We start from the raw sequence: 25,307 nt of genomic DNA on the forward strand, positions 1-25,307 counted from the left end.
ATCTTTCATATTATGAGAAAGATGTAGGTGTCAGAAGCTAACCTGTCCCATAAGGAAGGGGACAAGACCCGGATCCTATTCCCCAGCCAGATAATGGTGCATCAATAATGATACTCAGGGAATTCCCTGCTGGTCTGAGGGCTAGGGCTCCATGCTTCCACTAAATAAATAAATAATTCTCAATAAATGATTGTCCAGAGGCTGGATGGATGCTGGAGCTGAAGAGAAAATGTGGAGGATAAGATGATGCTCTGAAGATATTTAACTAGATGTTTTGTTGAAGCAATCAAAGACTTCCTTGACTGACTCCAAGAAGTGGAATTAAAACCAAGGGAAGGAAGTTGGTTTGAAGAACAGTTGGTTCAAAGAACACTTTTCTTTCCTGGATTTGTTCTTACTTGCACTTTTGCCTAAGTAGTAGCTTTCAAAAAATTGTTGTTGTGTCTGACTCTTTGCAACCCCATGGACTGCAGCACATCAGGCTCCCCCGTCCCTCTCTAACTCCCAGAGTTTGCTCAGATTCATGTCCATTGAGTCAGTGATGTTATCTAACTATCTTGTTCTCTGCTGCCCCCATGTCCTTTTGCCTTCAGTCTCTCCCAGCATCAGGATCTTTTTCAATGAGGCAGCTCTTTGCATCAGGTGGCCAAAGTATTGGAGCTTCAGCTTCAACATTAGTCCTTCCTGAATATTCAGGATTGATTTCCTTTAGGATTGACTGGTTTGATCTGTTTGCTGTCCAAGGGGCTCTCAAGAGTTTTCTCCAGCAACACAATTTGAACACATCAATTCTTTGGCGCTCAGCCTTCTTTTTGGTCCAACTCTCACAACTACCGAACTTTTTTTGGCAAAGTGATGTCTCTGCTTTTTAATATGCTGTCCAGGATTTGTCATAGGTTTTCTTCCAAGGAGCAAGTGTCTTTTAATTTCAAAAGATCAGCAGTTTCTTTAAGAATTCTTTAACTTTTTTTTCTTGGCATACACCTTGCCCAGGATCTTAGACCCCCACCAGCGACTGAACTCTCTGTCCTCAGCAGTGAAAGTTTGGAGTCCGGACCACCAGGGAATTCCCTCAATGAAAATTCTTAAGTGCTACCAGGACTCTACTCTCTTGGAGTTGTGAAGGGGGTTTGGAAGGAGAAAACATCAAAAAACTATACTGTAACAATGACAGCTGTGAAAAGGGTTATGAAGAAGTGTATGGTGCTACATGCTCTCAAACAGGGGCCTGGTCCAGTTCTTCTGAGAAGGGCAGTGGATATCTTGAGGATGGTGTTAGTTAAAGGAAGGAGGCTGGTTTTAGTAGAGGTGGGGTGGCAAAAACTGGGCTCTAGACAATGGAACAGCCTGTGCAGAAGCCCAGAAGAGAAAATAGTGCAAGGCTTGTTTAGGGAACAAAAATCCTAGGAGAGATGAGTAAGGCACGACTGGAGAGGTATGCAGGAAATAAACCATGTAGGGCTTAGTTGGGCACAATTCAGATTTTGAGGGTATGGAACAGTTTTTATTTTGGCCTCGCCACCCAGCTTTTTGTATCTTAGTTCCAGAGGGCGGATTGAACCTGGGGCTATGGCAGTGAAAGCACCTAGTCCTAACCACTGAACTGCCAGGGAATTCCCTGGAACGTGGTGTTTAATTCACCAGTGTTTCCCCATTACCTAGTAGATTAGTGGTGCTCAAAGTTGATGAAACAATTACTTTATTGCAAAAATAATGCCATTCCCTTTTATGCAGAACAGTGATCCATAATTGTATTTGTCTCATTTTTCTCACCTGTAAAATTGGGATTTTTACTCTCCAAGCCAGGCTTCAGCAATACGTGAACCGTGAACTTCCAGATGTTCAAGCTGGTTTTAGAAAAGGCAGAGGAACCAGAGCTCAAATTGTCAACATCCGCTGGATCATTGAAAAAGCAAGAGAGTTCCAGAAAAACATCTATTTCTGCTTTATTGATTATGCCAAAGCCGTTGACTGTGTGGATCACAATAAACTGTGTAAAATTCTGAAAGAGATGGGAATACCAGACCACCTGACCTGCCTCTTGAGAAACCTGTATGCAGGTCAGAAAGCAAAAGTTAGAACTGGTCATGGAACAACAGACTGGTTCCAAATAGGAAAAGGAGTACATCAAGGCTGTATATTGTCACCCTGCTTATTTAACTTATATGCAGAGTACATCATGAGAAACGCTGGGCTGGATGAAGCACAAGCTGGAATCAAGCTTGCTGGGAGAAATATCAGTAACCTCAGATATGCAGATGACACCACCCTTATGGCAGAAAGTGAAGAACTAAAGAGCCTCTTGATGAAAGTGAAAAAGGAGAGTGAAAACTAAGATCCGGTGCCATCACTTCATGGCAAATAGATGGGGAAACTGTGACTGACTTTATTTTTCTGGGCTCCAAAATCACTGCAGATGATGACTGCAGCCATGAAATTAAAAGACGCTTACTCCTTGGAAGGAAAGTTATGACCAACCTAGACAGCATATTAAAAAGCAGAGACATTACTTTGCCAACAAAGGTCTAGTCAAGGCTATGGTTTTTCCAGTGGTCGTGTATGGATGTGAGAGTTGGACTATAAAGAAGGCTGAGCGCAGAAGAATTGATGCTTTTGAACTGTGGTGTTGGAGAAGACTCTTGAGAGTCCCTTGGACTGCAAGGAGATCCAACCAGTCCATCCTAAAGGAGATCGGTCCTGGGTGTTCATTGGAAGGACTGATGTTGAAGCTGAAACTCCAATACTTTGGCCACCTGATGCAAAGAGCTGACTCATTTGAAAAGACCCTGATGCTGGGAAAGATTGAGGGCAGGAGGAGAAGGGGACGACAGAGGATGAGATGGTTGGATGGCACCACCGATTCAATGGACATGGGTTTGGGTGGACTCCAGGAGCTGGTGTTGGACAGGGAGGCCTGGCTTGCTGCAGTTCATGGGGTCGCAAAGGAACGGACACGACTGAGCGACTGAAGTGAACTGAACTGAAAATGGGGATAATTGTCATGGCAACGTCCAGGGTTTAGCTAGCACTCATTACTGAGAATCATTGTTATTGGTGAAATGGCATTCGATATCTTCAAGGGTAGTTTTTTTTTTTTTTTCTTTCGGGGCTTTTAAAGGGGCACTCAGGATTTTAGTTTCCCGATTAGGGATCCAACCGCGCCGGCCCCAGCGGAAGCGTGGGGTCTTAACCCCTGGACTCCAGGGAAGTTCCTCTAGAACTCAGGGTAGTTTTGAATGTTCTTTTAGATTGTGTTAGGGGTGGGAAGGTTGTGTTTGCTGACACTAGTAGCCAGGGGTTTTCAGTGTCGGAAGCCGAAAAACCGAAGGCAGAGGGACAGCTTGCCAGGGTCCTCTGTCCATGCGATTTCCCAGACAATACTGGAGTGGGTTGCCATTCCCTTCTCCAGGGATCGAACCTATGTCTCCTGCATTGGCAGGCGGATTCTTTACCACTGAGCCACCAAAGAAGCCCGAAGCCACAACTGCTACTTGAAATTCGCTTGGCTGAAGGTCCCATCCCTCAATTAGTGGCCCCTCCCCGCCTTCGCCCCACCCAATCCTGTCTTTGCATCTTCCCTCCCTCTGTCTGCCCCACCCTCTCGCCGCTTCGCCAAGGCTGGCCTGTGGTCGCGCTCCCTCGTTCCGCCCCGCCTTCACTTCGCTTCGTGCCCCGTCCACTGGCACCTCCCCTTCCGGCCTGCGCTGCGCCTGCGCCCGCTGTGTTCGGTTGTGGATCTCTGGGTAAAGTTGTTGGCTCTCCAGTTCGTGCAGAATTTTTCCACTTCTATCATGTGGAGCGGACGGCGGGGCCTCCTCAGGTCGTCAGGCTGCGGAGTGGAGGAGCTACGGTGCCGCCGGCGGGAGCGGGAGGCAGGTGCGGGTGGGCGAGGGAACACGGGAGGATGGGGTTATGGCGGTCGGGGATGGGGCAACGGGACGAGCCCCTGGGTTGTGGGTTCTCCTCCCATGCTCAGCCGGCTCCTTTCCCATCAGCACTGCGGAAGGCGCGGAGGGAGCAGCAGCTGGTCAGCAAGAGGCTGCTGAGAGACGAAGCTACGGAGGAAGCCGAAGGGGGATGTGTGGTCGTGATCCTCGGAGAAGCCGAGGTGAGCGGTCAGGATGCGTGATGACAGTCACACCCACTAGGCGGCAAATTCCTTCTGTCGTACTCGAGGGTTGTCTCCAAACCTGAACGCGGACCCTTCAACATCTCTATCCGTCTAGTGCTCAGTCGCTTCAGTCTTGTCCGACTTTTTGTGACTCCTATGTACTGTAACCCGCCAGGCTCCTCTCTCCATGGGATTCTCCCGGCAAGAATACTAGAGTGGGTTGCCATTTGCTTGTCCATCCGTCTAGTGGGCCAAGCCAGAAACCAGGAAATCATTCTTGACAACATTCCTTACCCCCACACCAATACATCATCAAGTCCTCCCCTCCCCCCCCTTTTTTTGCCTCCTAAGTCTTTACATGGCGTTGCCGTCAAAATTGACAGTACCCTCTTCTCTGCATACTTAACAGAAGCCTTTTAACAGGTCATCTACTGAAATTTTGCCTCTCTCAGATTCATTCTTTGGGAGGGGGTTTCAGGATGGGAGACACCTGTACACCCGTGGCTGATTCATGTTGATGTATGGCGAAAACCACCACAATATTGTAAAGTGATTACCCTCCTATTAATTAAAAAAAATTCATTCTTTACACATCAGGCAGATGCGTCCAAAATCCTTCCTGTGATCTACACACTCTAGCATAGAATAACCTCTGCCATTTGTAATCTTATCAGTTTACTCATTTCAGCCACATTGTCCTCTTTTCAGTTCTTGGAACACTATACCAGCCCCGTTATTCTCTTAAGGCCTTTGCATTTGCTGCATCTAAAGTAGGTCTGCAGAATGTAATGTTAATAATTTTCTTGTTTGTTACCTTTTTTCTAACTAGACTTTATCTTATTTGTCATCATTGAAAATTCAGATGCCTATATAGTATCTGGTGTATAGTAGATGCTCAGCATTTATGGAATAAGTGAACAAAAGAACTTATTTCAGGTCATTTATTCATGTAGTAAGCATCAGGCATACCCTATGTTTATGTGTATAGTTTATGATGAACTTATACCTAGGTTACGTCATTTATTCATTGTGTGTCTATTTTGTACCAAGACACCTATGTTGGGTACTCAGGTACACAAAAAAGAAAAGAGTCCCTTTCTTTGACATGTTCCCAACCCATTAAAGGAGACAGATGAGCTCCTACCTGTGGTGAAGGAAACATGAGGCACAGTAGAAACAACTGAGTCTTTCAAAGGATACCAGAAAGAACTAACTTCCCAGAGGCAGTGAGAAGAGAAATCTGAAGGAAGTGGAGGACCTATGGATGGTATCCCAGGCAGAAGGGATGGATATTGCAAAAGCTTGGAAACATTAAAAAACACAAGTCTGCTGCTGCTACGGCTAAGTCGCTTCAGTCGTGTCCGACTCTGTGCGACCCCATAGATGGAAGCCCACCAGGCTCCCCCGTCCCTGGGATTCTCCAGGCAAGAACACTGGAGTGGGTTGCCATTTCCTTCTCCAGTGCATGAAAGTGAAAAATGAAAGGGAAGTCGCTCAGTCGTGTCCGACTCGTAGCGACCCCATGGACTGCAGCCAACCAGGCTCCCCTGGAGTGGGGTGCCATTGCCTTCTCTGAAAACACAAGTCATGTTACGATAAATGTTGTTGCAGTGTCAGTTGTATGGGGACAATGGCTGGAGGGGTAGGTTATGCCAGGCTGATAGGTTTAAATGTTATTGAAATAACCCAGTAAAACACCGAAGTAGATGTTACTCCCATTTTTCAGGTGAGACACTGGGTTTAGTCCCCTGTAGATTAAGTGGCAGGGCTGGTATTAAATACAGTTTTGATTCCCTCTTCTGTCCACTCTACTGCAGGGTTGGCATTTATTAGCCATAATAATGTGAATGACAAGTTCTAGGGATCGTGCCATATTGGAGGGCTCACAGGTGAAGTAGAGCAGAACTCATGCCTTGCTATCTGGGATCGATGTGTTGCCATGTCTCATTTCCCTGCCCTGTTCTGCAGATCCAGGAGTTCCTGCGGTTGGCCCAGCGGGGCACAGAGGAAAAGGAGAGGGAGAGGGCTCTGGTCAGCCTTCGTCGAGGCTTGCAGCACCCTGAGACACAACAGACCTTCATCAGGTCAGTGTGGATGATGTGAGTGGGTGGCTGGGGCTCTGGCGGATGGACAGGGGTGCGGAGAGAATGGGCCGCTAGCTGAGAAGGACTCTGGTGCTCACTCATGTAGGCTGGAGGGCAGCATTCGGACCCTGGTTGGGCTCCTGACCAGCAACCAGGCCCTGCTGCAGCTTGAGGCGGCTCGGTGCCTTCATGAGCTCTCTCACTCTGAGCAGTCTGCAGTGGCTGAGGCCTGCCTGCCAGCCACTTCCTACCTTCTCACCTACCTCTCCGGTCACAGCTCAGACTTTATAGTAAGCCCTGTTCTGTCCTACCTTGTTGTTGGGTTGGATTTAAAAATTGTGCTTTTGGGTCCATTTTGAGCTGGCAGGTAGGTTAAAGAGGAAAACCTGGTTCCCTGACAGCCACAGCCATACATGCACCATCACCTGCCACTCCCCTGTGCCCAGATTCTCAAGGACTGGGATGCTTCATCTTTCCCATTCCCACCCCAGCCCCCACCCATGCCCCCCCACCCCATCCACCCCCGGCCTGAGATCCTGAGGGAGGCCAAGTCCAGTGCTTTTGTTGTTCTGCTCTCAGGAGCTCTGTCTGTATACCCTGGGTAACCTGATTGTGGAGAGTGAGGCTGTGAGAAGGCAGCTTCTGCCTCAAGGCATTGTTCCAGCCTTGGCTGCCTGCATCCAGGTGAGTGTCCACCTTTCTTCCTCCTGGAGTACCCATCTCCTTACACGCCCCACCTGCTTTGGTTAGGCAGCTCCAGCCTCTTCTCTGTGCTAAGGGATTGAAAGTCTTAGGAAATCTTATGGCCTAGGTTCCAGAGTCAGATCCCTACTCTGCTTCTAGTCTCCCCATCTGACTGTGCTGGAAGCCCTTGGATATGCCTTGTCCCAGCTTCTGCAGGCTAAGGAAGCTCCAGAGAAGATCATCCCGTAAGTAAAACTCATGTGTAGGCAAGTGTGACCTACTCGGTAGTGTAGCCCCTGGATGCCTGACTGAGTCTTGTTTCCAACGCATTGGACATTTCAACCCCATGCGCCTGACTGGGAAGAGTTTTGGGTTTTGGGCACTTTTCCCACCAGCTCTTCGGGTTTGGGAACAGTGATGAACATCTTGCCTTCCATGGTTCCTACTCACCGCTCTGCTTCTACTGACAGCTTGGTCCTGGGCTCTACTCTCCCCCAGCACATACTGCAACTGTTACAGCCTGGCCCAAAGCTGAACCTTGGGGTAGCTGTGGAGTTTGCCTGGTGCCTTCACTACATCATCTGCAGGTAATAGGGTAATTGGGAAAGTGCCACAGACTTCCCCTGGGGCTTCCTTCCATGACACTCAGGCTTTAGTTTCTGGAATTGTGGGGATGAGTCTCTTCTCTGGTCCTCTCTTCTTGGAGCCCAGGGAACACACAGACCTAGGCTGTTTGCCAGCTTAAGGTAGGACTGACTGAGTAGTGACTGCTTGCTTCCTGTTGCCCAGCCAGGTCAACAATGCCCTGCTCATCACCCAGGGGGCTCTAACCACCCTGGGGCTGCTGCTGTTGGACTTGGCTGCAGCTGTCCAGAGAACTGAGGATGCAGGACTGGAGCTGGTATGTGGACAGGTCAATATCTGGGTGACCTTCTGATTCAGGTCCAGCTCGTGTGCAGGTTGCCCCTTCCTCTTTAAACCTGAATCCCTACTTGTCTTTACAGCTGGTATGCCCTGTTGTTCGGTGTCTAAGCAACTTGCTGACAGAGGCAGCAGCAGAGACTGTGGGAGGGCCAATGCAACTCCGAGATGAGCGTGTTCTGGCAGCCTTATTTATCCTTCTGCAGTTCTTTCTCCACAAACAGCCTAGCCTGCTTCCTGAGGGCCTCTGGCTCCTTAACAACCTCACTGGTAAGCACCACGATCTGCCTTGGCCTGGACCTTTAGCTCCTAGGAATATTTCCTCTTGGTCTGAGCTGAGGTGGGTAGGATTGGGAGTGGGTTGGTTTCATGCCTGAGTTGGAGGAACTTCACTCTGACATTTTCCCTTTTAGCAAACAGTCCTAGTTTCTGTACCTCCTTGATCTCCCTGGATCTGATTGAGCCCCTCTTGCACTTGCTGTCAGTGTCTAATGTGGTGAGCGTATTGGTAGGTATTTGGGTCCCTTGAGTCCAAGATATGGTGGCCTAAGTGTAAAACAGGGGGAGCAGACCTGAGCCCTCAGAAGTACCCTGAGCTGAGAGCTGGCAGGTGGTGTGGTATGGATTCCTTCAGGGCCAGACCATCAGTCACAGAGCAGTCTAGGTATGAGTTCCTAAACTATAGTTTACTAGTTATTAACCTTTGGCATGTCAGCTAACCACCTTAAGCTTCAGTTTCATTTATAATTGGGAATAGTAATCCTACCAGAGGGTGCCTGAAGGGATTACAGAATATGCATATTAAGAGTGCTTGGCATGGTGACTGGGCATGTGGTCAGCACTCCATTCCAGCTTTGGGTTTCATTGTGGGTACTGTGTACATGTTTCTGTCTGCAGGTGCTCACAGTTCTGTGCAACATTGCAGAGAAAGGTCCCGCTTACTGTCAGCATCTATGGCCAGGGCTCCTGCTCCCCACCTTGCTGGACACGCTGGCCCTCTCTGACACTGAAGTAGTAGGCCAGAGTTTGGAGCTGCTGCAGCTGCTGTTCCTCTATCAGCCAGGGGTGGGTTTCTGGCCTTAGTCCCCAGTCCCCCTGTTCCACCATGGCCCCCTTCCTTACAGTCTTTAGTCATTTCTCTGGGCCTGGCTAGCCTATGTGGGCTCCAGGTTCAATCAAACTTCTTGTTGGGAATGCACTCTTCCAAGAAGAGGTGGGCTAACTCAAGGCTGTGGTGTTTGTGTGCTGCAGCTCAGGGACCCAGTGTTGAATCTCTTTCTTCCCTGCTCTTAGGCTGCCCAGGCCTTCTTGCAGCAGTCAGGGCTGCAGGCCTTACAAAGGCATGAGGAGGTGGCACAGCTCCAGGATCGCGTGCATGCTCTCCAGCAGACAGCTCTTCATGGGTGACTTGACTTCTGAAAGTCATGTACTCCACTCCTTATCTCCCATACTCCCCAGTGTCCTGGCCCATAGAGCCCCTTTGGGGGGTTAGAACCATAAGGGTATCATGCCTTCAGCTCCTACACCTAAGCCTAAGCCAGGACCTCTGGATCCCAGCTCCTCCCCTTTCACCCAGCACTGTCCAGGCAAGAGGACCAGATGGAACTCAGTGTGGTGTACTTAATATAGGTCCCTGGAGCCTCCTTTTTTCTTGTTCTTTCCCTTTTTTTGATTCAGTGACTCATGGCTTTTGATGGGACAGAATAAAATAAGTTTTATTTTTATATTCAACTGCTTTCCCTCAGATGGTTGCACAATAATGGGTAGTTGGTGGGATGCGAATCAGATCATTTTTAGACAGCATTTTCAGCACAATCTTTATACAGAACAAAATACATTTCTCCACATTGTTCTCAGTCCAGCAGAGCCCAGACTCTGGGGCTGTTGTTTTTAATCCTCAGTGGAGACTTCAGGCTTTGCTACTTAGCACGTTCTCCAGGGCTCTAGTTACCTGATCAGCACTGAAATTGTTCAGAGAGACATTCTTCTCTTGGCCAAATGCTGAGGAGACAGGAGGATTATTAATTATTCACTCTGCACTGTACAGGCTACCAAAGTAGTCTTCCACTTACACTCTTGGTAGGATAGGAAGGGTAGTAAAGAGATACGACCAAAATATATTTGACATGCCTAGAATTTATCCAGTGGGTCTCTAACATATCTTGGAAGCCCAGGTCTAAGTAGAATTTTGGCTCATTCTGGGTGGTCATAATGGGAAGGAAAGTGTTTCAGGGAGGTTTTAAGGGGCATGGTAGCACTGAGTATTAATCATTGTGAACAGAGTATTACATGGGCCTGCCTCTTAACTGTGCCCTTTTAATGGATCCTGTAGTTCATAAACTAATTTGTGTGTCCATCTCCTCTAGTCTACTAGCTTTCAGAAGGAAAATTTTTTTTCCTGCAAACAACTTTTAGTGCATGGCATTCTGCAGTTAGCTGCACTGTTAAAATCAATCTGCCCTGGGTGTGACTCCCTGCCTTCCTCCAGACATTCCTAGGGCAAAGTGTAATTAAAAGCTGTGATTAAAAATACCATTATTCAGTGAGTGAAAGTGAAGTCGCTCAATCGTGTCTGACTCTTTGCGACCCCACGGACTGTAGCCTGGCAGGCTCCTCCGTCCATGAAATTTTCCAGGCAAGAATACTGGGGTGGGTTGCCATTTCCTTCTCCAGGGGATCTGCCCAACCCAGGGATCGAACTTGGGTCTCTCACATTGCAGGCAGACTCTTTACCATCTGAGCCACCAGGGAAGCCCAATTATTCAGTAAGTATGAATATTTATTGTGTCTCTATGTTCAGGCAACATGACGGTAGTTTTCAAATTGTGGTAAAATGACACAGTATGTTAATAAATGCTTGGTAAAATGAAATAGGGTAAAGAGGCAATGTTACATAACTGGTCAGGAAATGCCTTTTTGAGGAGGTGATATTGAAGTTCAGATCTACAAGATTACCTGAATTGTAACCTGAAGAGCCAGCTACTGAAGTCTGGCAGAAGTGCAGTCTAGGATTGGGGAACAAATGTAAAAGCTCAACCGTGTTATGCATCTTAGCTGAATAACGTTAGGCATGTTCCATACAATTGTTCGTTCATTGTTCTAATCTCTAAAAGATGAGAAAAAGGAATCCACCCCTCATATACTTAAGGTTCAAGAGATTTGGACAGGAAAGCACTCAACATAGGCAAAACCAATACAATATTGTAAAGTAATTAGCCCCCAATTAAATAAATTTATATTAAAAAACAACAACAACACAGGACCTAGCAGTAAATGGTCAACACAGCATTATTTTAGGGTTTACTATTGCGATTCCCATATGCCACCTGGACCCGCACTGACCATAGATAATTTAAAAGGACCTACGTTGGGGGGCTGGACCAGCATCTCTTCTCCCCTAACTGAAGCCTGTTCTGAACCACAAAAACGATTCCTATGCAGGGCAGGGCCCGCCTCCACATGTTACTTGGATACAAACACTCTGTAACTCTGCGAGTGTATATTTCCTTATTTGCATCAAGATCAACAGCAAAGATGAAGTCTGAGTCCCAGTCCCTGTATAGGTTTCTGTGTGACCTTGGGCGGCTCTTTCTCTTTTGGAGCCTTTGTTCCCCCGGCGGGGTCTCTGGTTCCCTGCGTCCCGCGCTCACCGTAGCGGGCCCAGAGCTTGGGCTGCACATCCGAGCACTCGCGGATTAGGATGGGCAGGTCGGGATTCGCTTTCTTCAGCTCCACATAGCGTTTCTCAATGAAGTCCCTGCGGGGCAGGAGAGAGAACCGCGCGTGCGGTGTGGGCACGGGCCTCTCCAAACACCCGGGAGGTCGAGGTCATGACCCTGGCGCCCCGAACCCCACCCGCCTCACTGGGCCGCGCCTCACCTGACGCCCTGGCTGCCGGGCGAGCGCTGGCACAAATGGATACGAATTTCACGAAGACCCAATTTGCCTCGGACCCCACGAATCGCTGCAGCCGCCGCCATCTCGGCTAGTACTCAATCATCCCCCCTAGACCTTCCGGCCAAGTAATCCTATCAAATCAGCTTCGGACGCAAAAGCCCCGTGATAGGTTGGCGTATACAAGGGGCGGGGCCATGCTTAGCCAATGCCATAAAAGCATTGCCAGTCAATTCCTGCTCTGATTTCTCCGCCCGCGGCCGAGACGGAAAAGCTGGGGCCCGAAAGGAATTGTGGGTGGTCTCGTGAGGTGCATTGTGGGGAGGTTCCTGTAGCGTTGTGTTGTTACCGGATCATCGGTCGTCGTTGTGGTTGAAACACCGCGGACGAAATGCCAGAGCGAGATAGTAAGGCTTGGGTCATCTCTCCTTCTTTCCCCGCGGGACTTGGGACATTTGGCGTGTTATTTTGGCCTCAGAATTTAAGCCCTATGTGTTGGGGGTGGGGCGGAGTGGAGGCGGGCCGGGAGTGTGACGCTTGGAGCCTGGCGAAGCAGTTGGGCCCCGAACGAGGCCGGGAAACTCCAGATTGTCCCTAAATCTTGTTCTTGCCCCAGCCCACGACAGATAAGATTTATCTGTGAACCAACCCCAACCCGTCACTTAATTTTGTTATGTCAGTTTATCTTTTGCGTAGTATCTTAGATGTCATGTTCAGTATTTCTTGGCTGATCCTCCAGCCTGGTTTTAGGGGTCCCGTCCTCTGCGCTCCCGTAGCTCCTTGTGTTTTTCTGCTTCAGCATTTTTTACACTGTATTGTCAGTGTCGCTGTTCTTGACTTTTTGCCTCACTAGATTGTGAGCAAGTTGACAGGGAAAGACATCTGTATTGTTCACTTCTGAATCCACAACTTTCGCACAGGACCTGACTCTAAAGAGATTTATTAAATTAATATAAATTCTTTTTGTTAGGCGAGCCATTCTCCAATCCCTTGGCTCCAGATGGCCACGATGTGGACGATCCTCACTCCTTCCACCAGTGAGTGTTTTAATGTAGAACCATGGGAATGAGCTGGGAAATGAGCGAAGTGGTGGTGGTGATGGTGAAAGAATTCTGAATGTCTTGTCAGGAAGAATGGTCAGAGAATCATACCACTTGCCCTATTATCTCTGTGAACTTTAACTGGGTTAGGCCAACTGCATAAAAGTGTTAGAGGGGAAATAATGGCAGGGTGAGTGCTAATTTTTAAAAATTCATGTTTAATTTTGCATTATTTAGGAATTAATTTTTGTATAGATTTAAAACTTCAGAATGAAGTCAGTGTTGTCTTTGATAACATACCCAATTTCAGTCCCTTTTTTAGAGGTAACCACTTTACCTTTTTTACACATACCTTTTTTTGCTACTCTTTAAAATGCATTTATACACATACATTTATATCTCAGTAAAATATATCATTGCCTTATGAGTTAAAATATTAAAATTAAGTTATGTTACATTGTGTGTATATAATTTTGCCATCTGATGATTTTCCCTTCTCAATATCTTGGTCCTTATTTTCATGGCAGTGACAAGGACTCCTTTTTTTTAAGTTTGTCTTTTGTCAGTTTAATTTGCAGATCTCTGGTACAGAATATAAGAGGGTAGAGGGAAAGTTTTTCCTACCCTACTTGTTACCTACATACTTGTTGGCATCAAGTATACTAATAGCCAGTCCTACTTGGTTCTTGTTCTGCCTCAGCAGCAACAGAGACCAACCCTCACCCTTAGTGTGATACTCAACTTCATCTTCCTCCCAGGCAAGATACCCTGCCTTCATCTTCCCTCACAGCCTGTCCTTTGGCTTTCTCTTAGCTCATGCCTTGTCTCATCAATGTCCCTCCAGGCATGAGCATGGGTCCCCAGACTACCTGGCAGGGAGAGGCACGTGAGGTTCATGTAGTAAGTGTCCAGGTGGCTGGAGCTGGACTCTGCCACACAGTACACACAGAAGTGATTGCATCCCGGTGCCAACAGCTGTGATGGCTGTGCATCCCCCACATAGGTTTCTAAAATGCTGGTGGATCAGGGCCAGGGCTCAGATCCCAGAATCCCATTGTCAGAACTCTATAGTATGGGATAGCTGTATCCTAGTGACCCCAAGTGGAAATGTAGTCAGCCCCGAAGTAGGGATGCATATCTCTGCTGAAGGACTCCCTTCTTGACCAAACTCTAGTCAGGCTTCTGCAGGGCTTATATTTTTTACCAGGTCTCCTGAACCCAGTTTTAGCAAAGAATTCTCTTAGGGTGTGGAGAATACCATCCATCCATCCATCAATCAATCAATGAGATCCAGTTATGCCTCTTGATAATCTAATCAAATTCATCTTCCACTATACCTTTGATGTCTGAGTAATTTTCCATAAATTCCCTATTGTCTCTGTTGTATTCAGAGTTGAGTTTTGATCTCTATCCCCTTTTGCAATAGTCTTAATTCGTATTTTGGTAGTGTCGAAGAATCATTTTTGGGAAGACCTAGCAGGATTCTTTGCTACAGTGGGCTCAGCAGGCCAAGGAAAAGGCCTACTCTGAAGAGAATTCAAAGGAAACTTATTTGAGTTTGGTCAGTTTATCAGTTAAAATTATATCTTATGCCATCAGTGCTATGTTCTCCACATTTGGGAAATACTGTCAGTTTATTTATTAATAGTCTCCAGTGAGAGTTTAGGTTGTTCCCAAGTTTTTATTATTTTCAAAACTGTAATTAGATCTCTTTCACACGCCTTATACACATAATGCCAGTAATTGACCAGGTTAAATATAGATGAATGGAGTTGCTGCATCATAGGATATTACACATTTAAATTTTAAGAAAGATACTGGCAGATCGTCCTCCTAGTTATCTGTGCTGATTTATATTCCTGTTGGTGATATGAGAATATCCACTTCCCAAATTCTCACTCATTCTTCATTTATCAAACTTTTTAATCATTAGCACTGATGCATTAAAAAGGGCATGTCTTTGTTTTAATTTCTATTTCCCTGATTTCTAGTAAAGTGAACCATATGTTTTACATATTCCTTTTCCAGTTCTCATTGGGTACTAATTTGTAAAAATTTTTGCCCTTTAGATCAAAACTCACTAATGAAGACTTCAGGAAACTTCTTATGACCCCAAGGGCTGCACCTACCTCTGCACCACCCTCTAAGTCACGTCACCATGAGTAAGTTCTGGGTTGATCCATTCTGTGTCCTGACTATTTTCTATGGAAAATTTATTGAACTAGATGTCTTAGGAACTTGAAAGCCTTTTTTTTTTTTTGAAGTCCATGGTTTTGATTCTCTCCCTCTTGAGATTGAAGCTCCAGGAAAGACTGGGATGCTCTAGGGATCTCAGTTTTTCTCAGAGTATGTTCCACGGACCATTTGTTGGACCAACTAGAGTTGCTGCTGGTGCTTAAATAAGTAGATTTCTGGATCCATTCCAGCCCCACAGACTCAGATTCTAGGGCAGATATTTGGGTATATATTATTTTAGTAGTCCTTCAGATGGTTGTGATACTTTCTAAAATTTGAAAAGGACTCACGTACAAATATTGACATGGATCTCTGCCTGATTAAAACTGACCGTTTTTGCTTTGGTCAGTATTCTAGGCTTTTCTTTAATCCTCAAGGGCACTTCTTGGGGTTTCTTGGGCTGTGGCAATATTTTGCTATCCGTGAATTTCTTTTTTTGCTAGGATGCCAAGGGAGTACAATGAGGATGAAGATCCAGCTGCACGAAGGAGAAAAAAGAAAAGGTAAAGGAAGGTGGAGGAGTGTTGGGTTTTGTGGTGGATGGTATTTGGGGGTAAGGAGTAGGGGCTAGTTAGGAGCCAAGAGATTGAGGTTTTCCTTTCTTGTCTTGAGGTTCTCTGCTTTCATAATGGAGAGGAATGATATTTAGAATGGCAGTTTATTTGGCAGTTTAGGGCTTTGGAGCCACCTTGTGGTGTTTTAATCTCATCTTTACCAGTTCTAGCTGGATATTCTTGGGCATTTTGCTCAGCGTCTCTAATCTTTAATATTCTCAGGGGTAGAATCAAGATAGTGATAATTTTTATTAGGTTGTCCTGAGGATCAACTGTGACAGTCCATGTAAACACTTAGTACCTTAGTACCAGTTCCTGGCATATAGTAACCATCCAGTCAATCTTGGTTGCCACCGTCATCATTGTCATTGCTATTATTTAGATGACACCAAGCTTCCTGGATCTTGAACTTTACTTTTTCCTCTCTTCTTGAGAAGGACTGGGAAGAAATGACCTATTTTCAGGTGAAATTTGGAAGGCGATAAAAATTCAGGTGACTTTCTGGTTGCCATATGGAAAAGTCTCATACCTGTAGAGACTCAGTGATATAGAGCTGGGTGATAATGAAGGATTCTGAAGTGACAGATGGAGTATACTGAGGTGGCTTTAGAACAGCATATCTGTGAGCTGGAAGAAGCTGTAGCTCTGCTTTTGAGGACTGTCACGAGGTGGCCAGGGACTTCCCTGGTGGTCCAGTGGCTAAGACTTTGCCCTCCCCATGCAGGGGGCCTGGGTTCAATCACTGATCAGGGAACTAGATCCCACATGCCCAAGCGAAGATGGAAGATCCCTCGTGTCACAACTAAGATCTAGTGCAGACAAATAAATATTAAAAACAAAAAGAGGTGACCAGCAGTTCTGTCAGGACATATATGAGCTTTCAGGATGGAGAGTTGGATGAAGGTATAAAGAAACAGGCAGGAACAGGCTGAGCCTCACACATTTGCCTTCCCTGGTCACAGTTACTATGCCAAGCTTCGCCAACAAGAAATTGAGAGAGAGAGAGAACTAGCAGAGAAGTACCGGGACCGTGCCAAAGAACGGCGGGATGGCGTGAACAAAGATTATGAGGAAACGGAACTGATCAGCACCACGGCTAACTACAGGGCTGTGGGCCCCACTGCTGAGGCGTGAGTACTGAGCGGGCCAGGGCATGATTCTCAGCATTGCAGAGTCATACAGTGGCAGTATGAATTCTTCACATTTTCCTTGCTCTGGAAAGCCTTTTCCCCATACCAAGCCATTTCAAGAGGCACTTCCCGCCCACAAAGGATGGTTATTTTTTTTTCTAGGCTTCATTTTTCAAATTATTTATTCAAAGTCTAGTTCTTATGTGGTCTGTTTCATTCTCCAGGGACAAATCAGCTGCAGAGAAAAGAAGACAGTTGATCCAGGAGTCTAAATTCTTGGGTGGTGACATGGAACACACCCATTTGGTGAAAGGCTTGGATTTTGCTCTGCTTCAAAAGGTGAGCCTTGGTTGGTAGGTGGAGAGTAATACTGCCATGCTGAATGCTCTTATAAGGGCCTTTTTGGGTGACGAGGGAGGCTGCTCTTAGTTCAAACCATCTAAAAGGTCTCGCGGTGACCCTTCTGTAGGACTAGTTGCTATTTGTCTTTCAAGTCTCAGCTTCAGTTTTATCTTCTTGGGGAAGCAAACCTTCCCATATCACCTAGGTATGGTTGTCTCCCCACTCCTTATCTCCTACTACCTGCACACTTGTGTAGCTCTTCTGTTTTATTTATAGCAGTTACCACATTTTGTTGTTTAATTGTTTAATTTGTCTGCATTTCTTTTTATAAGCCCCATTAAAGCAAGGACTATATTGTTTTCTTTAGTATTGAATTCTTAGTTCCTGGTACAGTGTGGCATAATGGTGTTCAGTAAAGATATGTAAAGTGAATAAATGGGTAAACCTTAAGTGCTTTCCTGTTAGGTACGAGCTGAAATTGCCAGCAAAGAGAAAGAGGAGGAAGAAATGATGGAAAAGCCCCAGAAGGAAACTAAGTAAGTAAGCATCAGGGAGAGCTTGAGAATTTAGAAAGGTGGGGCCAAACATAGGAACACATTTAGCAAGAATGTTCTTTCTGTCTTTTCAGGAAAGATGAGGATCCTGAAAATAAAATTGAATTTAAAACACGTTTGGGTGAGTACAGAATTTCTGCACTAGTGCCTCTGCATTCCAGATGACTTGTAGGGAATTTAGTGCTCTGGGCAGGGTAGGCTTCCCTTCTCCCTCAACCTACTTTTATCTCTTTTGTCCCCAAACCAGGTAGCTCCCACATACTACTACTCTTAATAGAACTCAGATGTGGACTTATTTACTTAATATATATTACTAATGTCCCCGGTAGTTATTTCGTATATATTACTAATGTCCCTGCGCTTCCCAGGTGGCGCTAGTGATAAAGAACCTGCCTGCCAATGCAGGAGATCCAAGAGATGCAGTTTCCATCCCTGGGTTGGGAAGATCCCCTGGAGGAGGGTGTGGCAACCCACTGCAGTATTCTTGCCTGGAAAATCCCATGGACAGAGGAGCCTGGCAGGCAACTGTCCATAGTATGGGTCGCAAAGAGTCAGATACGACTGAACCGACTTAGCACACTTGCACGCACTAATGTCCCCTCAGGCTGGATGCTCTCTCAGATTTGGGCTTATCCATTAAGGGAGGTAGCATGGTTGGTGATTAAAAACTCAGAATTTGGAAACCTGCATTTGAATCCTGTGGTGAAATCATGCAAGGCATGTGATTTGGGGTGCAACCAACAGTTTCTCAGCTCCTGCTTGTCCACTTGCAAAATGGGGTTAATATACCTCATGGGATTATTGGGACAAAGAGAAATAATATGTGTAACATGTCTTATTACATTGGGCATGTAGTAGTGCTATTTTTCCCCATCTTCAGATCTTCATCAGTATTAGTGTAAACTTCATCCTCCTCCGTCACAGGGCCTAATACAATGCTAGGCACACAGTATTCAGAAGGCAGTGTAAGAAGGGTGGATAAGAGCTCAGACTTTGGAGTTAAATGGCCAGGGTCCCATTCTTTGTTCTGTCTCTTAGTAGCTCTAGGAGTGTAGTAGTCAGATGACTTAAGTGGTAGTAAATCACCTAACTCTCATACTTGGTATTCTTATCAGCTAAAAGTAAATTGCACCTGTTGTAGAAGGTTCTTATTGGCTACTTGCTTCTGTTTCTCTTTTTGTAGGCCGAAATGTTTACCGCATGCTCTTCAAGAGCAAAGCATATGAGCGGAATGAGCTGTTTCTTCCAGGCCGCATGGCCTATGTGGTAGACCTAGATGATGAGTACGCTGACACAGACATCCCCACTACTCTTATCCGTAGCAAAGCTGATTGCCCCACCATGGAGGTGAGTGACCCAAGTCCCAAGAGCCTGCCATGTGAGCCTCAAACCTGGTAATCAGCCTTGATGTTGCCCTGAGCCTCATCTACCACATTTAACCAAGTCCTGTCCACATTTTAACCTCCCAAATCTCAGTTGAATCCATTGACTTCTCTGTCTCAGCCAGTAACACAGTAACATTCCATTCTTAGCCATCATCTCTTGCTGAAACTATTAAAAGAGGCTCCTAATTAGTTTCCACACTTCCACTCTGTTTCCCTTTCAGTATTATATTTACTTTTATTATTATTGAGATGTAATTTACATACCATACAATTCACCCCTTTAAATTGTACAATTCAGTGGCTTTAGTATATTCATAGAATATACTGTGAATGTATAACTGGCATAAAAATCAATTTTAAAACATTCTCATAAAAACAAAAACATTTTCATCACCCTCAAAAAGAAACCCTGTACTATATGGCCATTACCACTTCCTGTGTCTTTCCATCCTTTTTTCTATTATTTTTATACATGACTAGAGTGATCATTCCACAACATGAATTTTGTTTCCTCACGGTTTAGAAGCTTTTGATGATTTCTTACCGTTAGGATAAAAAGCAAAATCTTTATCATGGCCTGTGAGGCCCTGTAACTCTGGCCTTTGCAGTCTGTTTTTACCACGCTTCCCTGTTCTCCAAACATCCTGGCTTTCTTGAATGTACTAGATTCACTTTTGACCCGGGCCTTTGTATGCTGTTTCATCTGTCCAGAATGTCCTTTTATAACACCTCCTCTACCTGTGTTCACCTAGTTAATTTTCACCCATCCTTCAGTTTGTTAAAGTAAATGAATGAATAAATGAAGAGTCTTGCTTAGTGGGATAACATTCTTCTTGGATTTTTCAGGCCCAGACCACACTGACTACAAATGACATTGTCATCAGCAAGCTCACCCAGATCCTTTCCTACCTGAGGCAGGGTACCCGCAACAAGAAGCTCAAAAAGAAAGATAAAGGTAACCTGGAGGGTTAGGGAGAGAAACCTTAGCCTTTGAGGGGCATTTGAGGATGGAACCAAGGTCTCCTGGAGCCTTCTGTTTCCAGAGCATTGGGAGGCTCCTGGGGACCAGAGAAAAATGGGAGCAATGAAGCATTAGGAAGGGGATAGTTACATCTAGGTTCTGTCTGCTTGACCCACCCAGGAAGCAGTGGTCAGTTTTGAGGCATGGGGAGGGGAAGTAGGGATAGCTTTTGTTGTCCCATCTTTTAAAAAGAAGATGTATAAAAGGGTATTGAGAGCTGGGGAGCATGGTGAGGCTGGGTGGAAATTAACTCAGAAGTGCTTTCATTACTCTCTTTATGTTACAGGGAAAATGGAAGAGAAGAAACCCCCGGAAGCTGACATGAAGTATGTATCCTAGCCCCTAACTCCTGATCTGAGGGAAGAAGGTCTTCTGGGTTTCCTGTCTTTGGCATTTGGGGGAGGCCTTGGTGTGAGAATCTGGAAAAATGGTTGGGGGAGATGGAAATATGTGTGACTTTGTCAGCTTGGGATCTCTGTTTTCCTAGTATATTTGAAGATATTGGGGATTATGTGCCCTCCACAACCAAGACTCCTCGAGACAAGGAGCGGGAGAGATACCGGGAACGGGAGCGTGATCGGGAGAGAGACAGAGACCGTGACAGAGAACGGGAGCGAGAACGAGACCGAGAGCGGGAGCGGGACCGAGAACGAGAAGAAGAGAAGAAGAGGCACAGCTACTTTGAGAAGCCAAAAGTGGACGATGAGGTGAGTGGGAGTCCCGGGCACCAGGTGGAGGGGCTGCCCATCTTTGTGGCTGCCCAACCAGGTATAGAACCCCCGTGAGTTATATAGGTGCCTCATGGCTCCATAGCAGCAACTGGGTCAACTAATCTGTTCTGGAAATGTGGGCAAGGGGTGGGGTAGCAAATTGTTTCAAACTTGGGGGAGAGATGAGTGGGCATGTTTTTGGTGACACTCACTTCAGTTTCTGTTTTCTTTCCAGCCCATGGATGTTGACAAAGGTGAGTTGTACCTGGGGCATCTTGCATTGGCTCTGGCAGTGCTGCTTTGTTCTGACTGAGAGTCTTACTCAGATTTCAGAGCTGCCCCGGTGGGACCGGGGAACTTCCTATTCTGGGTTCTCGAAAGATCCATGCCTTGCTTTATGGGGTAGATAGAAGATAAGTGTGGAATTCAGTCTTCCTGCACAATGGTAGGCCATATTTGTTTGATGTAATTCTCCCAGCTGTGGGGTTCTGAGGATGTGAGGCAGGTTGAGCGAAGGATATTCTGGGCACATGACTGCATCTCAAGCAGAGTAGCTCATTTTGAGTTGAAATGTGATTAAAACTTCTTTAGTTAAAGAATTCTGTTGCTTAAAAAAAATGTTCTTACAAAAAGCACAGGTGGGAAGTGTGTTGTAGGGAAGAGGTTGTAAATTTCTTATTTAAAAGTCTGAACAGAGTTCTCTTCTGCGCAGGACCTGGATCTGCCAAGGAGTTGATCAAGTCTATCAATGAAAAGTTTGCAGGATCTGCCGGCTGGGAAGGCACTGAATCATATCCTTTATTTCAGTGTGTTCGTGGGTTCTAGCAAACTGTTCTCTTTTCATTCCAACTCCACCTGCTTCCCCATAACCACCACCCCTCCCCACCCCCCACATGTCTTGCTCTTATCATTTCGTGCTGGATTTTGTCAAGGATGAAGTCATGATTTCCCGTTTTTCAAAGGACCCATTCACGTTCTAGCCTTCTTCTTAAAAGAGTTTTCATGTTGAGGCTTCTAGCCCTTCCTGCTTGAAGTTTTTCTGCTGTTGGTAGAATTATTTTCTTTAATGTAGCATATGCTGAAGAAGCCAGAGGACAAGAAGCAGCTGGGAGATTTCTTTGGCATGTCCAATAGCTATGCTGAGTGCTATCCAGCCACGTACGTGAGACTTTTTTTTCTTTTAATAATAATCGTCACATAGCTTTTTATTTATTTTTAATTAATTTTATTTTTGGCTATGCTGGGTCTTTTCTGCTGTGTGCGGGTCTTTTCTAGTTGTGATGAGCGGGGGCTACTCTCTAGTTGCAGTGGCGTTGCCTGTTGTGGAGCTCAGGCTCAATAGTTGGGACACGCAGACTTAGTTGCCCACCAGCATGCAGAGTCTTTCCAGATCAGGGATTGAACCTGTTCCCCTGCACTGGTGGGTGGATTCCTAAGCACTGGACTACCAGGGCAGTCCCGAGACTCTATTGAAGAAGGTGGACTGGGATGATTGGAGAACAAGGTTGGGAGTAGTAGCAGTGAGGTGGAAATCTGACTTGCTGGAACCCAGGGGTACTTCTTACTGGATAAAGTATTCTGTTAGGCTCTGTGTGGGAGGCCTAGGAGGGATGGCTATTCCTAGGCATATAGTCTCTTAGTAGGTAGGTTTCTGAATGAAGCATAGGAGTCTGGAATTCCACCATCTCTTTTAAACTGTTGCTTCTTTTTAGGATGGATGACATGGCTGTGGACAGTGATGAGGAGGTGGATTATAGCAAAATGGACCAGGTGTGGAGCTGGAAGAATGGGTGGAGGCAGTTACTGTTTCACACATATCCCGTTTCCTCCTCCCAAAAGATCTGTCATTTCCTGAGGCTCATCTTCCGTTAGCTGGAGTAGCAGGAGCAGTGGCATTGTGGATCTTGGGCAGTTTAACTGTTTTAAAGTGTCACTACAAAGCCAAATGAGATAGGGCCAAGAATATGTTTCTTTTTATTTTCTATAAAGTGCCAGGCTTTGACTTCTGTCTTAGGCAGTAAGCAGGCCTTTAGTGCACATGTAGAAAAGGGCAGAAGGAATTTCAGTTTTTAGAAAATAACTGTCAGGAGAAAAAGGAAAATAACTTGAGTTTTATTATAGCCAGGATTGATATTTTCCTCTAAGCTTTAAACAAAAGCACCAAACACCAATAAGGGTGAAGACGTGTAACCTTTTTCCTTGTTTTCTCTGTACTTTTATGCTTAACAGCATGGTTTAATTCTGTTTTGGAGCCTTGCTTAACCCTGGCTCTGCCAGGTATTAGTGTTGTGACCATGTCAAATTATGTTACTGCTTATTTTTCAGTTTCCTCATTAGGAAAATGGAGAGAACTCTAAGTTCTCTCAGAAGAGTTTCTGAGAGAATTAAATAATGTACATGTTAAGTGTGCAGAATAATGCCTGGCCCATAGGAGTGAGTGAAGTGGTAGTCGCTCAGTTGTGCAACTCTTTGCGACCCCATGGACTATATAGTCCATGGAATTCTCCAGGCCAGAATACTAGAGTAGGTAGCCTTTCCCTTCTGCATTGGATCTTCCCAACCCATAGTAAGTACATAGTAAACACTTATTATTGTTTATTAAGGTAGGATTTATTAATGATAAAACCTGGGATTATGGGAGAGCCTGGGCTTTAATCAAGGGCTAAAATTTCATTTCACTGACAACTCTTCTTTCCCTGCCCCGCCCCCCCCCCCCCCCCCCCCCAATTCTGTCCTGCAACAGGGTAACAAGAAAGGTCCTTTAGGCCGCTGGGACTTTGACACCCAGGAGGAATATAGCGAGTATATGAACAACAAGGAGGCTTTGCCCAAGTGAGTCTTGGTACTAAATACAGCCAAGAGTGAGGAGAGGGATGAGGGGTGGTTAGAGGGCGTAGTCTGGCTGAAACATTACGAAATCAGTTCTCTGCTCATAGGTCCTCTGGGAACACCTTGGTACTTCTCTGTAACCTCTGATGCCTCCTTCCCTCAACTCCCCTTTTTTCCCCTTCAGAGCTGCATTCCAATATGGCATCAAGATGTCCGAAGGGCGGAAAACCAGGCGCTTCAAGGAAACCAATGACAAAGCAGAGCTTGATCGCCAGTGGAAAAAGATTAGTGCGGTAAGTGGGACTGTTTCTGGGTGGGAGGGCCTTAGCTGGGAAGACATACTTGCCCACAGATTCAGGAACCACTCAAGGGATTGGAGAGCCATGAAGTAGGAGAGAGGTCAGCCTTGGGTTTCAGGTGAGCTTAGAATGGCAGTCTGTCAACTATAACTGTTGTTCTTGCAGATCATTGAGAAGAGGAAGAAGATGGAAGCTGATGGGTGAGCAGCATTATTTTTCCTCTGTGGGACTGGTGAGAATTGCTTAGTATATTGATCTTATGTTCATTTCTCCTTCTATTGCAGAGTTGAAGTGAAAAGACCAAAATACTAAAATCTCTGGTTCCAATTCCAAGAATAATCTCCACAAGGATTTACTCCCCACTGCTTGCTTTATACAATTCCAAAAAAAAGTTGAAAGATTTTTGTGTGTGTGTGAATGTATATAAATTTCTTGTATAATGTTTTGATCCCATTAAAGTTGGTTAACCTGCTGTCTTATCTTATGTATGTTGAGGGCCCAGGTACACCAAGAAGTCTACTAATCCCACTGATTGTATAAAAATCACATGGAAAAGGTCAGCTCAGTCCTGTGCTGAGCTGTGCTTCTGTTAATAGATTCCTAAGCAATATATATAGTAGCCTGGATACCCAGTGGAGAAGGGACAATTGACCCTCACTGATAGCCCAGAAAAACAAGGATGGTCTTAAATAGCAGACTCATCTGGGGACCTAGTCTTAGGGTAGAGGTTCTCTGGGACTTAGGGTTAGCCCAATGGGCTGCCAGTCTGATCCCAAGGTTGTGCACAACTGGGCTCTAGGTGAAGGCACCTGATGAGAAACACTCCTGGGAACAAAAAACCTTTCACAGATTTATGCCCTGCTGTGATCTTCAGTAATTCCAAGCAGAAATCACTGCTTACTGGGTTGGAGGGGAAGTGAGGAATCCCTCACTTGCGGAATCCCTGTCCTAGATAAGAGGGTGCCCTTCAACACACTGAACAGTTTGTCAAGGCCTAGGTGTGGGCTCTCCGGCCTTCAGCTCACTCCTTCACCACCCTTTTCTTCTTCTCAGCTTAACTGCCAGCACTTTGGTACTTGTCAACAAAGGTCACAATTTATTTCTGGCTGGTCCATAGCTGCCACTACCTTCCCAGAGGTACAACCTGAGGGCTTACAAGATCCAAGGAAAGCTAGATGGCTACCTTAGCCATTGCCTTTGGTTACTTTCACCTTGAGAGAGTAAGGGTTTTTTGAGGAAGCCAGCTTTGTGCATGGCGTCTAGGAGGCTGAAATTGGGCTCTGTCTGCAATAACACCTAGATGGGTTAATTTCAGACAGTAAGTGATACCCTGATTTCATGGTTGTTGGCAGCAGTCACAATTAGGTAAAAGGTCACAGAAACCGACCTGGCTCAGATGAAGAGTGTTCTTGCCTGGAGAATCCCAGGGAAGGCCGAGCCTGGTGGGCTGCCATCTATGGGGTCGCAGAGTCTGATACGACTGAAGCGCCTTAGCAGTAGCAGCAGAGGGTCAC

At 45.8% G+C, this 25,307-nt stretch overlaps 3 protein-coding genes across 5 annotated transcripts; 2 read left to right on the forward strand and 1 right to left on the reverse strand.

Moving 5' to 3' along the window:
- Nucleotides 1-3,696: 3,696 nt before the first annotated feature.
- Nucleotides 3,697-9,701, forward strand: TMCO6 (transmembrane and coiled-coil domains 6). Of its 3 annotated transcripts, none has more exons than XM_059887906.1 (12): nucleotides 3,697-3,876; nucleotides 3,996-4,108; nucleotides 6,080-6,195; nucleotides 6,302-6,485; nucleotides 6,775-6,879; nucleotides 7,039-7,124; nucleotides 7,350-7,466; nucleotides 7,669-7,792; nucleotides 7,884-8,070; nucleotides 8,214-8,308; nucleotides 8,698-8,865; nucleotides 9,094-9,531. In XM_059887906.1, exons 1-12 carry the CDS (start codon nucleotides 3,792-3,794, stop codon nucleotides 9,205-9,207), a joined length of 1,494 nt encoding a protein of 497 aa, XP_059743889.1. In that variant the 5' UTR covers nucleotides 3,697-3,791; the 3' UTR covers nucleotides 9,208-9,531. The 3 variants fall into 3 exon arrangements, with proteins under 3 accessions (XP_059743889.1, XP_010805649.1, NP_001192443.1); NM_001205514.1 differs by having other exon boundaries at nucleotides 3,715-3,876; nucleotides 7,669-7,780; nucleotides 9,094-9,701; XM_010807347.4 differs by lacking the exon at nucleotides 7,039-7,124 and having other exon boundaries at nucleotides 7,673-7,792.
- NDUFA2 (NADH:ubiquinone oxidoreductase subunit A2) lies at nucleotides 9,489-11,813 on the reverse strand. Its single transcript, NM_175815.2, is given in 3 exon segments — nucleotides 9,489-9,801; nucleotides 11,451-11,557; nucleotides 11,680-11,813. Coding segments are annotated over 3 exon segments (300 nt in total). The 5' UTR covers nucleotides 11,781-11,813; the 3' UTR covers nucleotides 9,489-9,709.
- Nucleotides 11,814-12,038: 225 nt separating this feature from the next.
- Nucleotides 12,039-24,265, forward strand: IK (IK cytokine). Its single transcript, NM_001103349.1, has 20 exons — nucleotides 12,039-12,101; nucleotides 12,665-12,731; nucleotides 14,804-14,896; nucleotides 15,413-15,472; nucleotides 16,486-16,653; nucleotides 16,878-16,992; nucleotides 17,461-17,531; nucleotides 17,624-17,670; nucleotides 18,733-18,896; nucleotides 19,781-19,889; nucleotides 20,242-20,281; nucleotides 20,443-20,662; nucleotides 20,901-20,919; nucleotides 21,378-21,456; nucleotides 21,743-21,823; nucleotides 22,378-22,435; nucleotides 23,409-23,497; nucleotides 23,679-23,787; nucleotides 23,959-23,993; nucleotides 24,078-24,265. The coding sequence occupies exons 1-20, from the start codon at nucleotides 12,086-12,088 to the stop codon at nucleotides 24,103-24,105; spliced, it is 1,668 nt and encodes a 555-aa protein (NP_001096819.1). The 5' UTR covers nucleotides 12,039-12,085; the 3' UTR covers nucleotides 24,106-24,265.
- The last annotated feature ends 1,042 nt before the right edge of the window (nucleotides 24,266-25,307 follow it).

The sequence above is a fragment of the Bos taurus genome, chromosome 7, assembly GCF_002263795.3.
Source record: "Bos taurus isolate L1 Dominette 01449 registration number 42190680 breed Hereford chromosome 7, ARS-UCD2.0, whole genome shotgun sequence".
In the NCBI taxonomy this organism is placed as follows: Eukaryota; Metazoa; Chordata; class Mammalia; order Artiodactyla; family Bovidae; genus Bos; species Bos taurus.

What these genes read in the sequence shown, in the direction of transcription:
- TMCO6 (XM_059887906.1), top strand. Translation starts at nt 3,792, where the DNA reads ATGTGGAGCGGACGGCGGGGCCTCCTCAGGTCGTCAGGCTGCGGAGTG. An exon ending in ACACAACAGACCTTCATCAG is followed by an intron (nt 6,196 to 6,301) that starts GTCAGTGTGGAT and finishes TCACTCATGTAG; the next exon opens with GCTGGAGGGCAGCATTCGGA. An exon ending in TGTTCCTCTATCAGCCAGGG is followed by an intron (nt 8,866 to 9,093) that starts GTGGGTTTCTGG and finishes CCCTGCTCTTAG; the next exon opens with GCTGCCCAGGCCTTCTTGCA.
- IK (NM_001103349.1), top strand. An exon ending in GTGGGCCCCACTGCTGAGGC is followed by an intron (nt 16,654 to 16,877) that starts GTGAGTACTGAG and finishes TTCATTCTCCAG; the next exon opens with GGACAAATCAGCTGCAGAGA. An exon ending in GGCTGGGAAGGCACTGAATC is followed by an intron (nt 21,457 to 21,742) that starts ATATCCTTTATT and finishes AATGTAGCATAT; the next exon opens with GCTGAAGAAGCCAGAGGACA.